An 18517-nucleotide genomic window follows, 5' to 3' on the forward strand; every position below is an offset into this window, starting at 1 on the left:
GGACTCTGCAGACAAGGGAATCTGCCAATCAGCTGCGTTTCAAAGTGGTGCTCCATGAGAGTCGTGCACACGGGCAGGGGGGAGAACACATCTGCAAAGTGCTGTTGCAATGCAGGAACATCTGCTTTATTGGAATGTGTGAGATGTTAATCACAATGCATCTTAAACACACTCTCTAAAAACGTCATGCCCACAGCACGTTTTTGAGAAAAATCAAATATTTTGGTCTTTGAAGATCATTTCAGAGTTTTTAATGAGCTGCAGGAACCCTGTTAAGTGTGAGTGGAGAACAGCCAAGTCTCCTCCTCTGATAAAGCTCCACATGTACCACTGAAAACAGTTAAATTAGTTTGAATCGGAAATCATGGCTCAAACTACTTGCTGTGAGACCATTTCTTTATTTTTCACACCAAACTGTTTAATAAGACAAACTTTACACAGAGTTCATCAAATATAACTAACGCTTTAACATTATCAGGATTTCATAATATAAACTTCAAATCAACAGGAAAACAGCTGGCAGCTGCTGCCACTGTGAATACGAATGTGTTCTTTGCCTAATTAAATAAATGTTACACTGACTCACTGCTCCATCTTCTGGTACAAACTGGTATTACATGGAAGTACAGCCCAAAACCAGTTTAGCTTGAGTTTCTTTTTTCTGGACATAAAGTCACAGCGGGTGTTGTTTCAAAGCTGGTGGACAGATTTAGTTCATTTTGGAGGTTTTAAGAGCAACTGCTGTGAAAATATTTGTAGTTTTGGGAGAAAATGATTTAAGAGAAGATTTTACAACAGCAAAAGATTAAATATGAATGAAGGATTGAAATTTTACTTAGGTAACACATAAAATGACTACAACTACTAAACACTACTGTGTCCTAAGGGAACAAAGATTAAAATGTAACAGGGATAACATTTTAGAGAATTAAAATCCCTCAAAGGAAAATACATAAACTTGATATACATATCTATACATGCAGCTTCCTAAATGTAACATTCAGGATTATTCACTGCAGCTCCAGAAATCAGAGCTACCTCATCAGATCCAAGTGTGACATAAGTTCACTTCCATGTGTGTACGTTCATGTTTGTTACGATGACCTGATTGTGAGAAGCTTTTTTCACAGTGTCTGCACTTGTATGGTGTCTCTCCTGTGTGGATTCGCTTATGCTTTTTCATTGAGCTCATGTCCAGTGGTGAAGGATGACCCACACTGGTCACAGATGTGCTTTTTGACCCCACTGTGGAGGAGTTCATGTATTTTAATGTACTTGGTGTGTGGAAGCCTCTCCCACATTCTTTGCAGTCATTCATTTTGTCTCCAGTGTGGCTACGTTGATGTGTTTTTTGGTCCCATTGATGATTAAAAGTTTTTCTACAAAGGTCACAGAGAAACTCTTTGCCACCACCACAGTGACAACAGGGTTGAGAAATGGATCCATGTGCGTCGCTCCACTTCTAAACAAAGACATTGTAAGTCAGGGAATTCCTTCAATGTTTTTATCCTGAATGTCGCCTGAAATAAAAAGCATCTCTGCCAACGTCCAATTACATTTTACTGTTTACATTACAAAACTCAACTTACTGAGCGAAAATGACTCTTCATTTTTCCAAAGAGTTCATTCAGTATAACTCCATAAGTTTACTGATCAGACTTGTTCCAAACAATCAGGTTAAAATCACAAGATACTAAATACATACCTCACAGTAACTGCACTTGTAGAGTTACTTTCTGGTGTGGATCTTTTGGTGTTTTTTCAGCTGATGTGGAGATTTAAAAGTCTTCTCACACAGGTCACATTTATAAGGTCTCTCCTCAGTGTGGCTAAACATGTGTTGTTGTAACTGTGCATCTGTTGTAAACAGTTTCCCACACTGATCACAGCAGTAAGCATCATTTCCAGTGTGAATCCGTAGGTGAATATTTCGGTACCGTTTTTCACGGAAACTTTTTCCACAAAAGTCGCAGCTGTACGCCTTAATTCAATAGTGGGTAACTAGATGCTTCTATAAGTTTCGACTTTGAGCAAAAGTCTTTCCACACCAGTCACAGTAGTGTGCTTTAACTCCACTGTGGATGATTTGGTGTGTTTTTAGGGTTTGAGCCAGGGTAAAAGACTTTCCACACAAGTCACAGGTTTAAGCTTTAACTCCACTGTGGATGAGTTGGTGTGTTTTTAAGCTTCCAGCCTGGGTAAAAGACTTTCCACACAACTCACAGCTGTAAGGTTTAAATCCACTGTGGATGAGTTGGTGTCTTTTTAAGCCACCAGCCTGGGTAAAAGACTTTCCACACAGGTCACAGTTGTACGCTTTAACTCCACTGTGGATGAGTTGGTGTTCTTTTAAGCCTCCAGCCTGGGTAAAAGACTTTCCACACAACTCACAGCTGTACGCTTTAACTCCACTGTGGATGAGTTGGTGTATTTTTAATTCTCCAGCCTGGGTAAAAGACTTTCCACACAAGTCACAGTTGTAAGGTTTAAATCCACTGTGGATGAGTTGGTGTGTTTTTAGGCTTTGAGCCAGGGTAAAAGACTTTCCACACAAGTCACAGGTGTAAGGTTTAACTCCACTGTGGATGACTTGGTGTGTTTTTAAGCTACCAGCCTGGGTAAAAGACTTTCCACACAACTCACAGCTGTAAGGTTTAACTCCACTGTGGATGACTTGGTGTGTTTTTAAGTTTTGAGCCAGGGTAAAAGACTTTCCACACAACTCACAGCTGTAAGGTTTAACTCCACTGTGGATGACTTGGTGTGTTTTTAAGCTACCAGCCTGGGTAAAAGACTTTCCACACAACTCACAGCTGTAAGGTTTAAATCCACTGTGGATGAGTTGGTGTCTTTTTAAGCTTCCAGCCTGGGTAAAAGACTTTCCACACAACTCACAGCTGTAAGGTTTAACTCCACTGTGGATGAGTTGGTGTTTTTTTAGGCTGTGAGCCAGGGTAAAAGACTTTCCACACAAGTCACAGCTGTAAGGTTTAACTCCACTGTGGATGAGTTGGTGTGTTTTTAAGTCTCCAGCCAGGGTAAAATCCTTCCCACACTCATCACAGCTGTAGGTTTTCTTTCCCTTTCTTCTGTGAGGTTTGTCGGCCTCCTGAGAGCGCTGACTTCTTGCTCCATGTTGGTCCTGCAGTGACAGAGATACAAACAGAGGCACTGAGTGAAATGCAGTCGTGGAACAAACTGAAACTCCCTCCACATGTAAACAAAAACACATTGTAGGTGTGTTTCCACCACCTTCTGGTGATAGGATCACATTACAATGATGTGCTACAATGGGAGTTTTAATTAAAATGACATTATTGAAGAAATATTGATCAGTAGAGAAACTCTTTTACTTCAGAAAAAATTGTGAGTTCATTTGATGATATTGTTGTTTCAATGTGTGTAGAGAAAATATGATCTTTGTATTTACTTGTAACTTCTGTGGTTTTTGGTTGTGAATGTAGATTCTGTATATATGGAGGAGCCCAGGATGGAAAAGATAAAGCTGCTGTTAACAGGTTTTTAAAAACCGACCAGCTGTGCACACAGTTTCAATAACAGTGTAACTGTGATGTTTTTCTCACCTTTTGTGTTGAAGTCATTGTTTCCTCTGTAGTGGCTGAGCTGAGTCCAAATGGCTGAAATTGTTCCTCTGCTGCACCACCAGACTCTTCTCCTCCTGTTACTCAGCTGGGACACAAAAAGTATATATTTGTATTTTATCCCTGACAAAAAGAAGCAGAGCAAATAAACATGACTAAACTCCTCAGTGACTCCACAGTGGACCCATCGTAGACTGAAAGATCTCCAGACATCCTGCTTTAAGGGAGGTGACGGGTGGTCATAACGTTTCTTAGCGTGGGAGAAGGTCAAGGATGAGCTGGACTGAAGCTTTAGGTATGCATGATGTGCTGTGGAATGTTCTTTGTTTGAGAGTGTCTGTGATGGTGTGTATATAAGATATAAGAGTGGCGGCCGAATTTCCGAGATGATCCTTGTGTTTGCTGGCATGTTTCCATTCAAATTGTCAAGTGTTTATTAAACCCACTTCAAATCCAGCTCACAGGGTGTATTGCAGCTAATTTTGAAATTTTTCATAAAAATGTGGCGTTGTCAAGCAGGATTCCTCAGGTGAGTTTTGCTAAATCACCGGCATGCGATGCCTGGCCATCCTGAGGGAAAATTGCCTCAGTCCCATCATTCTTTTGTTTTCAAAAGGGTGGAACCGCGACATATGCTTCAGCAACTCACACATGCAGGACGTTTTAACAAACCAAGAGAGAGACTGCAAAGAATTTGCAATGGTGAGCTGTATACACCTGTATGCACTTCACCCAAAATATTTCATAGTTCAGCAATACTGATCAATCTAATTTACTTAAACCTACACCATCCTCCTTATTCTGGTATTCTAAACAGTACTTAGCAGAAATATTAAACAACCTAACTAATATGGTTGCAAACTCCTAGCAAAAATAATAGGAAACCACCCCCCACCCTCCCCCTTATAACGCTTAATTGACGTAATCTACCATATTTTTTGCACTAAAAGGCACACTTAAAATCCTTCAATTTTCTCAAAAATCATCAGTGCGCCTTATAATCTGGTGCACCTTATGTATGAATTCTGGCTGTGTTTACTGACCTCAAACCGATTTTATGTGGTACACGGTTGTTAGGTTTATATATGTACATTTTTGCTTAGAAACATATACTCATATATGCTTAAGTATACAATCCTTTGTAGATTGGAAGAATGTCTCATCCTAGGAGGTCTGCAGTAACTCTGTGATCCGTGAAAAGAGGAGTTACTCCTCTATCTGAATGCTCTGGCATAGATCACACATCTCCTAGGGTCATGAGGGAGGTTGAGTCTTCTCTTTCTGATATATGGTATAGGGCTTTGGAGTGTATGTCACGCCGCAATGCATTGTGGAAGCGCAGCGCCATTTTCGGGGTCTACGAATCAAAACAAACACACTGTGTTGGAACGACGACTACAAGAAAGATGCTTAAAAGCAGCTCAAAAGAGAATGAACTGTATAGAGACCGATTGCGTCCAGAGGCGATGCGGCGGTACTTGCAGAAAGTAGCGTGCATTGGAAATGTGGACCCGTATGAAATACTGCCGTGGAGTAGAAACCCTGAAGACCTAGCGCTATTGTCGTAGCCTGACAAATTTTCGTAACTTGTCTGTGGAGTCAGTGCGTACAAGTCGTCATTCAAACAAAGGTAAGTCAGCTCGAGTACTGCGTGTGAAATGCGTTTGATTTCCCTCCAAACATTCACATTAGTGCAGCATAAATTCATTCATGAGGGGAAATTACAGTGAGAACATGTGGAGGCTGTTAGAGGGATAACATAGTGAGTTCAGTGCATTGATGTGACATTGTCCTGAAGGATTTAGTTATTCTTTATGGTTAAAGAAATTGCAATCATGTATTCATATTTATTATAAATAATCCGAATTATACATCTTGCTTCCATGTTTGTATCCTGTGTCACTAAAAATACATTTTATTTTAGTTTTATACATTAATTAATGATCTGCAGAATCTCCTTGTCATATTAAGTGATTCATAATTGTCACTTTATGTTTTCTCCATCTTGAAAGTGATGACAACCTTGCATTACATACTTTAGGTTCATTTTCTGCAGGCAGGGTTCTGAAAGAGAACAGGCAGATTAAGAATATAACATGCATTTCAAAAAAATTAAAAATTACATGTGTTTGCTAACTTTCTAAACACTCATAGTTCTTGTCTTTAAATTAACTTTGTCTGTGTGTGTTTCAGGTCGGATTCAATTTTGTATTTCTTTTCGATATCCGATCGAGTAATTTAGGTGACAAGACTGTAAAGTACCACTGCTGGGCAAGAGAGCCAGCGAAGCGATGAAACTCATAAAAGTGCACTATGAAAACATCTTGAAACTGGACAGCATCGTTACTTCAGAGCACCCAACAGCCAGTGAGTGGAACATGGATCAGATTAAAGCAGAGTATGCCGATGTCTTCACAGGAGATGGCTGTTTGGAGGGAGAGTTAAGGCTCGAGGTGGATGAAACTGTGAAACCAGTGCAGTTACCAAAACGGCGTGTCCCTATTGCAATGATAAAGCCATTAAAAAAGGAGCTTCAAGATCTTCAGCGCAGAGGGATCATTACACCAGTAGAATGCAGCACAGACTGGATCAGTGGGATGGTTGTGGTCCAAAAGCAGAGTGGGGACTTAAGGGTGTGCATAGATCCAAAACCCTTAAACAAAGCCCTACAACGGAGCCACTTCCCATTGCCCACCATTGAGGACATTTTACCAGATCTGTCAAAGGCTAAAGTGTTCTCTGTCTGGGACGTGAAGAGTGGATTCTGGCACGTGAAACTGGAGGAGGAGTCAAGCTACCTGACAACATTTTCGACTCCATTTGGGCGCTACAGATGGCTGAGGATGCCAATGGGGATAAGTCCAGCTCCGGAAGTGTTCCAGGGGAAGCTCACACAAGCTTTGGATGGACTGGCAGGGATCTACATTATTGCAGATGATGTGCTGATCACGGGTCAGGGGGACACAGATGCTGGAGCAATACGTGACCATGACGAGAAGCTGAGACAGTTTTTGACTCGTTGCAGGCAGAAAAACATTAAGTTAAACGCAGACAAGTTTAAACTTAAACAGAAGGAGCTTACGTACATTGGACATCAGCTGACATGCAACGGTCTGAAAATAGACCCAGAGGTTAGGGCTATAGAACAAATGCCCAGACCTACAGACGCGAAGGCAGTACAGAGACTGTTAGGTATGGTAAACTACTTAGCAAAGTTTTGCCCACATCTGTCTGACCACTGCGACATACTGAGACAACTGACACACAAAGACAGTGAGTGGAACTGGACGACTCGACATGAAGACACATTCCAGTGACTGAAAGAGACTATAGCAGAGGCTCCAATCCTGAAATACTACTGCCCAGAGGAAGAGCTGACAGTACAATGTGACGCTTCTTACAAAGGGTTAGGTGCGGCACTCATGCAGAAGGGTAAGCCTGTGGCTTTTGCGAGTAGAGCACTTACACGTACAGAGCAAGGTTATGCCCAGATCGAAAAGGAGCTTTTGGCTGTAGTTTTCAGTATGGAGAAGTTTCATCAGTACACATATGGTCGTAAAGTGGTGGTACAGAGTGATCACAAACCCTTAGAGACCATTGTAAGAAAACCGCTGTTGAGCGCACCCAAACGGTTGCAAAGGATGCTTTTGCGCATTCAGAAATATGACATAGATGTGGTGTATGTGCCAGGCAAAGACATGTTATTAGCAGACATGTTGAGTAGGGCATATCTTCCAGAGTGCTCACCACAGGGCTCCATAGAGGAGGAAATAGAGAGCATTAACAGGGTCACTCATGCACCCATCTCACCTGACAGACAAACAGCATAAGGACTGCTACACGAGAGGACAAAGCACTACAGATCCTCATAGATACAATTCACAGAGGTTGGCCGACTGACAAAAGAGACACTGACGGTGACATCAGACCATACTTCTCATTCCAGGATGAACTGAGTAGGCAGGATGGACTTGTGTTTAGAGGTGAACGTGTTGTTGTCCCAACTACCATGAGAAAGGAGATCATAGCTAGACTACACTCGACACACCTAGGTGTAGAAGGTTGTCTAAGGAGAGCCAGAGAGTGTGTGTATTGGCCAGACATAAATGAACAAATTAAGACTTATGTGACTAAGTGTGACATCTGCAGGTCAGTTGACTACAGACAGCAGAAAGAGACCTTGGTCCCACATAAGATCCCGACTAGACCATGGGCTAAGGTGGGCTCAGACCATGTTTGACAACAAGGACTACCTTATCACAGTGGACTACTATTCAAACTTCTGGGAAATTGACTATCTCCCAGACACCAAGTCCACCACAGTGATTAGAAAGCTGAAGGCTCACTTTGCCAGACAGGGCATCCCAGACATTGTTGTTTCAGATAATGGACCACAGTATACGTCCAGTGAGTTTCTGAGATTTAGTTGACTGTGGGATTTCCAGCACAAAACATCTTCACCAGGTTACCCTCAGAGTAATGGGAAGGCTGAATCAGCAGTGAAAACAGCAAAGAGGCTGCTGCTAAAGGCAAAAATGGCGGGGCAGGACCCGTATCTTGCGATTCTAGACCATCGCAACACACCATCACAAGGCCTGGAGACCAGCCCAGCTCAGAGGCTGCTCAGCAGGAGGACACAGACGCTTTTGCCAACCAGGACAAGCCTGCTAAGGCCAAAAGTCATTCCGGCCCTGCGGGAGTTGGAGATGAAACAGAAGCGCCAAAAATTGTGCTATGACCGATCAGCACGAGACATGGACTCTTTGAAGCTAGGGGACAGTGTCAGAGTTCAGCCTTTTGACCGCCATTCCACTTGGAGCAGGGGAGTGGTGATTGGGACTGTTGACCCGAGGTCCTATGAGGTTCAGTTGGACTCTGGAAGTGTCCTGAGGAGGAATCGGAGGCACCTGAGACATGCAGGTGTGATGGATCAAGAAAATGCCATGACAGACACTGGGGCACTGAGCAGTTCAGTGACAGCTCCTTCAGAAACTCGTGAGCAGCAGATCAAGACTGACGAGGTACCAGGGGGTGTCAGGACAAGGTCAGGCCGCAAAGTGGTTCCACCACTTCGGTACAAGGACTATGTTACATAATGAGGATTTATTGTTTATTGTTTGAGGGGAAGAGTTGTGTATTCTGTGGAAATTGATGTTCCCTACAGCTTGCAGAAATGTACATGTTTGAATAGTGGAATGCTTTTGTATTCTGGGAGTGTTTCATATTGTTTTCTCCCTCAGTGAGAAGAAGGACAAATCCAAAAAAAAAAAAAAAAAAAAGGACTTCTGTTTTTTCCAAACAACAAAAAAAAGAGAAGGGATGTAATAATGTGAATTATTGTTTGCAAGATGGTTTGTTCCACAATGGATTGTGTTGCTGCACGGACATTTTAGAGTGACACACAAGTAAGGATTGTTAGGCTGTATGTTGCTGTTGTACATGGCACAGGACCAATCTCAGTCGCATGACTTGTTAATAAAACTTACTACCCCGTTGGGTAGGAAATAGATATTCTGGAGTCTGTCGTGAATGAGACCAGAATATAACATAACCTGTGCCTAAGTTTCCTTCACTGCTCGGTCCATCACACTCCCATTGAAATTTATATAGCCTATTTAAAATCTAAAACTTACGATTGTCCGTAGCCTACTGTTGTTACCACTGTCCTGTTTGCAATGGATACTGAGAGAGGACTCTTTGTTAGTGATCTTAATAGTATTTTTTTCATATTAATGTAAATTTTCATCTAATTGAATACAATCTATTTGTGTATGATTGTCAGTCCAAAGAGGGAGAGAGGAAAGAGGGGAATGTGAGGAGAAAGTACAAGGTCAGGAAAAACCAGGTAAGAAAACAGACAACTGAGAGGCAAAACAGAAACTGTTAAACTGACAAAGAGACAAAACCTAATTTTGCTCATACAATCTGGAAGTTGTGTTCTCCCTATATTACAGCTGCTATACAGAATCTGCAAAACAAACTGGGTTGAAACATTTTTGACCCCCTTTAACAACATTCCAACATAACATTATCATTGATTAGGGAGATTAAAATTAATGATATATTTTATGTGGTTCAGCCACAACTCTATTAAAACCTCAGCCAGTAATAGGTAGGCCAACTTTTGGACCATCTAGTTACGCAGTAAACGCACCACATTTGCACACTATCAGAAAGTGCCAAACGGTGCCCTGGTCGAGTGAGGAGCTGTAAAGAGAAGCAGAGTGCTCTGTTTATATTCTAAAAGTGTTTTCAGCGAGCTTGTTTCAAAGATTCTGTACTGCAGCTTAAAATGTTTTCCAAAAGCACACATACACTTATCAGTGTTTCTCAAACTGTTTACAGTGTGTAGCACCTGATAAAAATGTCAAGCTCTCCTAAGTACCAATATGAAAGCATGAAACTCATAAATCTTACAACAACAAAATTATTATTATTAAATTTGTAAAATTAGTATCTGCAGTAAAAAAAAATTAATACATTGTATACATTCTAACATAGGAAAAGTTGCCTCCATTTTTATAGTTATTAATATTTTGTAATAATTTATTCTGTTTTGGGAGTGTTTTTTAATGTTTCTGTATTATACATTATACACATTAAAAGTGAATCTCTGTCCAAAAAATGCACTCAGTTTACTTTTTACTCACTATGAGCATCATTCATTGTTCTCCCCCAGTAATTAAGGTTAGGATATGTTTTGTTTTTTTTATTCCAATCCATTCTTCTTTTGCAGCAACAACATCTAAGGATGCAGGGACTGACAGCACCCCCAAAGCTCTGATCCTAGAATCGCCCCTGGCTGGGAGTAAATAAAATACAGACGCATCTGGAGATCATCCTATGAAGTCCTATTCTAAAGGCTGATCTGAGGAGCATTCCTCACACACACCTTTATAGCGTAAGGTGGGACGGGCGGCGGGGGTAGCCCTTTGGCACCCCTGCTCAGTAGGCTCCCACTACTCTCTCTCTATAGAGATTGAAAATGTGACGTCATTCAGGGGTAAAACCGCAAAGAGTTCTGGGAACTCGTGGCAAGAGGTACTAGCGCACGCAGGCTTTCAATTGAAATCAGTTACACAGCGATAAAAAGAAACACAAAAAATGGCAAGAAGCTGTTGTATTATGCAATAGCCGGTCACATGACAGCCACGGGAAGCCGACGGATAAAGAGATCGGTTGTTATCGGATTACGTCGTTGAAGAGAAATTGTTCGAGCCATGCTTCCGAAGTAAAAAGAGGAGACCAAATATAACGTCCCAGAACACTCCAGCTCACATGTTAGTCTGCTCCAAGCATTTCCACAAAGATCAGTGTTTTGTAGTAGATAATACGTCATTTTCCATAACATAATTGGTGATATAGGTTACAAGCAAGTCTGGCGCGGAACAGAAATTGTTGCACTGTGCTCCTTTGTTTATTGTGCATAAATAGTGAATTGTCCTGACACAATATTGCGTTTCGCTTCTGTTATTACCATGGTACATTGACAAAAGCATATACTTTTATTCACAGGATAAAACTGTTTTTTTGTATGACTAATTGCCCAGTACGATTACATCATACAATATTATTGTCACTGCTACATTTCTGTGATGCGTACCATAAATTATTTCCACTACTAATTAATTACCATTGAGCTTAAAGGTCCTATTAATAATTTGTATTTATGAAGACGATTTGTGAGACTGGTAAACTTATGATATGTACGATGGTCTTTTGTTCTACACGGTGCACTTCAAGGTCCTGTACCCATCCGTCGGTAAAATGTACCTGGGCTTGTTGCAGTGACCTGAAGATACTAAACTTCATGAGTGTATGCACTCATGAAGTTTAGTAACTTCAGGTCACATCGTTCTCCTTCGTTTTGTACATACCTTTTTTGGGGGCAAAGAAAAAGCAAGAATTTATTGGAACTGGAGAATGAACGTTTTGCGGTGTTGCAAATTATTCACCCTGGGGTTGCCCTCCCCCAGGCTTGTACCTGTGGCTTCCTGTCCTGGGGGTTGGTTGTTCTCCTGCCCTGCAGCCCATCCTTTTGTTCATATTCCAAGACTAATTTTCTATATGTATCCTTACCGCCTAGCAACCGCCATTTCACAATGTTGCAAGCAATCACAAACTCTACAGTCTGTCTAACTCCAATGTATACCAAACAATCTATTATTCTCAACAGAGCTAAACTCAACATAAACTGAACCCGCATTAAAGTTAGCTCGGTGCTTACCTTTATATGAGCCCACAAACCGAGAGAAACTCCGTGATGAAGCTGGAAGTCTTTCCAAACAGGAAAAAAATTCAGGGAGCAGAGACCCACGTGGTTCACGCTGATCTCAGCTACAATCCTGACCAATCCATTTCTACCCCCCCCCCCCCCCCCCCCCCCCATCCCACATGCATACCACCCTTTAGGGCTAAGCCCCTGGTGTATCAAATATCTGCCTCCGCCTCTGGAGGGAACAAGCATCAAAGGCATTTGGAAAGAGAGGGGGGGATGAGTGTGTGCATATCAGTGTATATGTATGTGCGGGTCCAGAGTTCAGCTGAGACAGTGTCCTTCACCCTGCCAGGCTAAGTAAACACTCTTCCAGCCAACCCAGGTGGCCTTGCATGGAATGGGAAGAACAGTCTAAACACAGTCGTTATCAGGGTGTTTTTGTTCGGCTCCAGCCTTGTGACTGCAGCTGGCGCCAAAGGGTATCCGCATGAAGTGATGGTGCTTTTTACTTTAGTGCAAACAGCTCTAAACAGAGATGTACATTGCCAATATAGAGAAAAGGTCAATTTATTAAGACTTTTAAATAATGTAAAGAAATTGAGAGGAAAGCAGAGAGACTCAAAAAAGGTACCGGTAATGATTAGTGATGTTCAGCTCATTGTCAGAGTAGCTGCAATTAGATGTTATTAATTGTAGAGCTCTGTTGTGGTTGTTCTGTGTAATATAAAACTGCTTAATGTTACTCTAATCAGATGTGGTGACGTAATTATATCAATTACATATGTGCACTTTTAAGGCAGTATTGATTATTTTCAGTTGCTTAGTTTTGCATAGAAAGAGTGACACTGAGTAACTAATAGTTAATCACATGTTAGAATTGTATATACAGTTGCTTCCAGATCCCTATAGCACCTGCTTATTGCACTTGTGTATAATACGTAATAAACATTAAGACTAAACAGTGTCTTTATTTTATCAGACGTCTTTATTTGCGCTGGAAGACAATAAAATACAGATGCATCTGGAGATCATCCTATGAAGTACTATTCTAAAGGCTGATTTCCCTACCCCAGGCTTGTACCTGTGGCTTCCTGTCCTGGAGGTTGGTTGTTCTCCTGCCCTGCAGCCCATCCTTTTGTTCATATTCCAAGACTAATTTTCTATATGTATCCTTACCGCCTAGCAACCGCCATTTCACAATGTTGCAAGCAATCACAAACTCTACAGTCTGTCTAACTCCAGTGTATACCAAACAATCTATTATTCTCAACAGAGCTAAACTCAACATAAACTGAACCCGCATTAAAGTTAGCTCGGTGCTTACCTTTATATGAGCCCACAAACCGAGAGAAACTCCGTGATGAAGCTGGAAGTCTTTCCAAACAGGAAAAAAATTCAGGGAGCAGAGACCCACGTGGTTCACGCTGATCTCAGCTACAATCCAGGAGACAAGGGTGTGCAGATCGATGCAGATATCGATCCAAAACGTTGGTAGTGGTATATGTTCCTGTAAGTTCACTACTTTACTCCCGTTTCATGAAAAAGCAGCTCTCTCTACTCGACTCCTCTCCTGCACACACACTTTGCTCCGCCCCATTTTCCCGGCTCTGCTATGATTTGTGGCTGTGCGGTCACGTGACTCAGCTGCACAACGTAACCACGTGGGGTGTTATTTCAAAATTAGCGCCAATCACCTTTCTAGTGATGGTAAATTTGATTCTTTTTACTGAATCGAGTTTTAATGAGTCACTCACCAAAGCCAATCGGCTTTTTTGAGTCATTATATTCACTGAGTCAGTTGACCAGAGAGTGCAAAGAAATGTACATTGTCACTCAAACTTACTTTGTTTCTTTTTTCATGTAAATCCTACTGCTAAGATGAGTGATTCTAAAAGAAAAAAACTATTTTATAGAGCAAAAAAGAGCAAAAACATTACTAAAATTAAGCAATTTCCTATCAAAATTTCTTAATAAACATTTATTTTGTTTATTTTTATTTTATTAGTATTTTCCTTAAATGTGTCAAATATATATTTTCTCATCTAAATGTCCACTGAGCTGTGAGCCAGGGGGCGGTAATGCGCCTTAACATTGGTTGCCAACCAAGAAGAAGAAAAAGCTGTGACCCAGGAGGGAGGGGGTGAGTGAGTGGTCGTGTCCAAATTCACTGGCTGCATCCTCCTGAGGACCCGGCCTTCGCGGTCTACGTGGGCCGGGTCCTCAGAAGGTCGGGTAGGCCGGAAGTAAACGGCTGGGGAAATTGGACGGTCTAGCCTTCTGATTAGCGTCACCGCTGTCTCGGTGGAGTTTAATAAACTCGCCCTCTGCTCCTTGCTATCTAAAATATAAAAGGACACTGGCGTAAATTCTCGACCGTCTCACACTTCGCATTTGTCGGCTGCATTCGGAGTAGTCTACGAATTTGGACAGCCTTCGGCGCGTCGCTGTGACGTAATCGGTCTACAAATGCAGCCTCAGGAGGATGCAGCCCATGAATTTGAACACGACCAGTGATTCGTTCGCTCTATGATTCAGCACAGGAGGGAGGGGGTGAGCGAGTCCTGAGTGATTCGCTTACGCTTATGATTCTGCACAGGAGGGAGGGGGTTAGTGAGTCCTGAGCAATGACTGTATAAAAGATGGACGACGCGACACCGCCTCCTACCATTGTGCAAAAATGAAGCCAAAATATCCCGCTTGTGGAGGTTGCCATCTTGCAAATTTGGAGCCAGAGTCTGCGCAGTAGTAACTTGAGGTGGAGCGACTGTGTAACACTCCCGCCCACATACCCGCTGGACGTGACCGCAAACACGCCCCCCTACAGTATGTCTGTGAAGGTTCTCAGTCATCCAGGTCATCGTAGTCAAAGGAGCTTGCAACGAAAAGCGTCTGGACTTCTTTAAGTTACTTGAAGATGTTTCACCTCTCATCAGAGAAGCTTCTTCAGTTCTAAGGTCAAATGGTGGAGAGTCCCAGATATAAACCTAGCGGGAGTTTCCCCCCACAGAGGGACAAAAGGACCCCCTGATGATCCTCTAATCGCCTGAGCCAAGGTGTGAAACTGGGTGTGGGTCCCAATCAGCCAGAGTTTCGGGTGAGTTCATTGTGAAACCTGGCCCCACCTTATCATGCGAATTCCTGAGGTCAGATGGCCCAGGATGAGAGTGGGCGTTAAGGCGTCTGGGAAGGGATCTCAAAACTGGATTATAGATGGCAGAGAGTTGGTGTCGTAAACCACCGCCTCTGTTCAAAGATGGTCGCTCACAGTGGACATAGATGGCTTCTTTCACTCCTCTTTCAAACCATCTGTCCTCTCTGTCCAAAATGTGAACATTGTCATCCTCGAAAGAGTGTCCTTTATCCTTAAGATGCAGATGGACAGCTGAGTCTTGTCTTGTGGAGGTGGCTCTTCTGTGTTGTGCCATGTGCTTGTGAAGTGGCTGTTTGGTCTCCCCAATGTAGAGGTCTGGGCATTCCCCGCTGCACTGTACAGCATACACCACATTGTTAAGTCTGTGTTTTGGCGTTTTGTCTTTCGGGTGAACCAGTTTTTGTCTGAGCGTGTTGCTGGGTCTGAAATGCACCGGGATGTCATGCTTGGAGAAAACCCTCCTGAGTTTTTCTGATACACCGGCTACATAGGGGATGACAATGTTGTTGCGTCTGTCCTTCTTATCCTCCCTCGCTGGTGTCTGATCTTCTTTTCTGTGCCTCTTTGCTGACTTTAAGAACGCCCATTTAGGATAGCCACACGTTTTGAGTGCTTCCTTTACATGTGTGTTCCTTCTTTTTTCCCTTCAGGCTTAGAGGGAACATGTTCTGCCCGGTGGTGTAGGGTCCTAATTACTCCAAGTTTGTGTTCCAGAGGGTGATGGGAGTCAAACAGGAGGTACTGGTCCGTGTGTGTGGGCTTCCGGTAAACTTCGATGTTGAGGTTGCCATTCTCTTCAATGTGCACAGTGCAGTCCAGGAAAGGCAAACAGTCGTCCTTTGTGTCTTCCCTGGTGAACTTGATGTTTTTATCCACAGCGTTAATGTGCGCAGTGAAGGATTCCACTTCTTGTGTCTTGATTTTGACCCAGGTGTCGTCTACATATCTGTACCAGTGGCTGGGTACTTTTCCTTTGAAAGAGCCAAGAGCCTTCCTTTCCACTTCCTCCATGTAAAGGTTGGCTACAATAGGTGACACGGGGGAGCCCATGGCACAGCCATGTTTTTGTCTGTAAAAGCCTTCGTTGTATTTGAAATATGTAGTGGTGAGGCAGAGGTCTAACAGTGTGCAAATCTGATCGGGTATGAAGTTGGTCCTGTCCTCCAAGGAGCTGTCTTCTTGTAGTCGTTTTCTGACAGTCTCCACTGCCTCCGTGGTGGGTATGCAAGTGAAGAGAGAGACTACATCAAAGGACACCATGGTTTCATCTGGATCCAGGGTAAGTTTCTGGACCTTGTCAGTGAAGTCGGTGGAGTTCTTGATGTGGTGTGGGGTGTTCCCCACGAGGATGGTAGCAACGTGTTTTGCAATGTTATAAGTGGCTGAGTTTATGCTACTGACTATGGGTCTGAGTGGGACAGCTTCCTTGTGGATTTTAGGACCACCGTGGTCCTAAACACTACAGATTACCATACAAAGATCACTACTCTCCTCAGTGACAACAATACCTACGAAGCCTTAAAGCGAGACCCCACAAGCAGCTACAAAAAGAAAGTTATAGCTTGCCTTCAACACTTTAAAAAGGACAAAATCATTGACCGCCTTACATATCACCGCCTTTACGCAGGGGATGCCATACCCTGCATATACGGACTTCCTAAAATCCACAAGGAAGCTGTGGATTAGAATCAGATTAGATCAGAAAAACACACATTTACACATTTACCATCAGGTCCCGAGCTACTACTAAAGATAATGTTACTGTGCCACGTGCATATCTTTGGAAATAATGACTTAGGTGGCAAAATTTGAGAATTAAAATCAGTTAATTAACTAAAAAGATAGAAAACAAGTAGAAAACCAAATTGAAAGGAAATATGTGTCGGTGTGGCTATATTCATCAGCATGAACATCAGACAAGTTCAGGTTCTGTCACGACCGGGCAGCCAACACAAGGAAGACTCAGATGCAGACACCACACAGAGGCTCGGAGGAACAGTGTAAAACAAGATTTTATTTTGGCAAAATCACTAAATATGAACTAAAGCTGAGAGGCAAATGAATCTACCCTATGGAATTGCTCAAACCCATACACTAACACACGATGCTACAAACTCAGGGGACTAAAAACTGAAAATTAACCCACACTATGGCAAGCAAGAGACTCAGAGTAACAAGATTCAATATTCAAGTGGGACACTATGAACAACAGCTGAACTAAGAAGTACTAAACTATCCATCCATCTATTCGCTTCCGCTTATCCTTTTCAGGGTCGTGGAGGGTGCTGCAGCCTATCCCAGCTTTCATAGGGCGAGAGCCGGGGTACAGCCTGGACAGGTCACCAGTTTGTCGCAGGGCTAACACATAGAGACAGACAACCATTCGCTTACATTCACACCTATGGGCAATTTAGATTAATCAATCAACCTTTGGACTGTGGGAGGAAGCCGGAGTACCCGGAGAGAACCCACGCAAACACCAGTAGAACATGCAAACTCCACACAGAAAGACCCCGGCCTGATGGTGGAATTGAACTCAGGACCTTCTTGCTGTTTGGCAACAGTGCTAACCACCGTGCTGCCCCTAAACTATATTATAGCACTAAACTATATTAGAGCAATCTCAGTAATTCACTCAATAGTGACAAAAAACGAAATTATGAGACAAGAGTCAGACTACGTGTGTTGTAGCAGAGTAGTTGAGGTCTGGGATGCGGGTCCTCCCTGCTGCTGTGACGCCAGGGGCGGTCTGCTTGTCTCCACACCAGGGAAAAGGGTAACATCTCCTGGGTCTAGGTGCTGTTTCCCCCTCTGGGGGCAAGGGTACCTGGACCTGGAGAATAGAATATGTTTGGGGAGTGTGACACTGTGTGTAGAGTGTCCATTAGTGTCTGTCTCCACATTGGGGGAGTGCCCAGTATTTGTTTATGTGTGCATGAGGGTGGGAATGCACGTTTGTGTCTCTACGTCTGTGTCTATATGTCAGGTCAGGTCTTAGACTCCACCTCTCTGGGATTATCTCAGGGCCCCCGAGATATGGAGGCCCATCTCCTCTCACCACACTCCCTGCCGGTGGCTGATTCCCTGCATTAATCTTCATGAGCTTGTCCTTGTAAAGTTAAGTGTGTGTTGACAAGATTGTTAGGTAATCATTTACAAATCTATGATATCTGCATGGACAGCGTTAACTGAGGAGGTTCATCATGGCTCAAACTACTTGTTCTGAGACCATTTCTTCATTTTTCACACCAAACTGTTTAATCAGACAAACTTTACACCGAGTTCATACAGTAAATACACTAAAGTGAAAGGAGGAGCCAAAATTTTGAAGGAATTTGAATTAAGTAAAAGTAATCACCTGTGATCCTTAAAATGGTCCTGATGTGTGCTGCTGTTTTTAACTTTCAACATTTCTTTGCTTCCACTGTGAATACGAATGTGTTCTTTTCCTAATTAAATAAATGTTACACTGACTCACTGCTTCATCTTCTGGTACAAACTGGTATTACATGGAAGTACAGCCCAAAACCAGTTTAGCTTGAGTTT

At 42.7% G+C, this 18517-nt stretch overlaps 3 protein-coding genes across 3 annotated transcripts in view; 1 reads left to right on the forward strand and 2 right to left on the reverse strand.

The window, feature by feature from the left end:
- The window catches only part of LOC148103302 (polymeric immunoglobulin receptor-like), a 796664-nt gene that overhangs the window by 524190 nt on the left and 253957 nt on the right, over positions 1 to 18517 (reverse strand). The window lies entirely within an intron of this gene.
- LOC118456030 (cell adhesion molecule DSCAM-like) overlaps positions 1 to 18517 on the forward strand; it is a 533233-nt gene that overhangs the window by 232156 nt on the left and 282560 nt on the right. The window lies entirely within an intron of this gene.
- LOC148103321 (uncharacterized) lies at positions 1730 to 3701 on the reverse strand. Its single transcript, XM_087831972.1, has 3 exons — positions 3585 to 3701; positions 2150 to 3142; positions 1730 to 1981 (listed from the first exon to the last, which is right to left on the reverse strand). Exons 1-3 carry the CDS (start codon positions 3600 to 3602, stop codon positions 1730 to 1732), a joined length of 1263 nt encoding a protein of 420 aa, XP_087688098.1. The 5' UTR covers positions 3603 to 3701.

The sequence above is a fragment of the Neolamprologus brichardi genome, chromosome 3 (assembly GCF_056152115.1).
Source record: "Neolamprologus brichardi isolate AB-2024 chromosome 3, ASM5615211v1, whole genome shotgun sequence".
Classification (NCBI taxonomy): Eukaryota; Metazoa; Chordata; class Actinopteri; order Cichliformes; family Cichlidae; genus Neolamprologus; species Neolamprologus brichardi.

What these genes read in the sequence shown, in the direction of transcription:
- LOC148103321 (XM_087831972.1), bottom strand. An exon ending in TCATCCACAGTGGAGTTAAA is followed by an intron (nt 1,982 to 2,149) that starts GCTTAAACCTGT and finishes TATTGAATTAAG; the next exon opens with GCGTACAGCTGCGACTTTTG.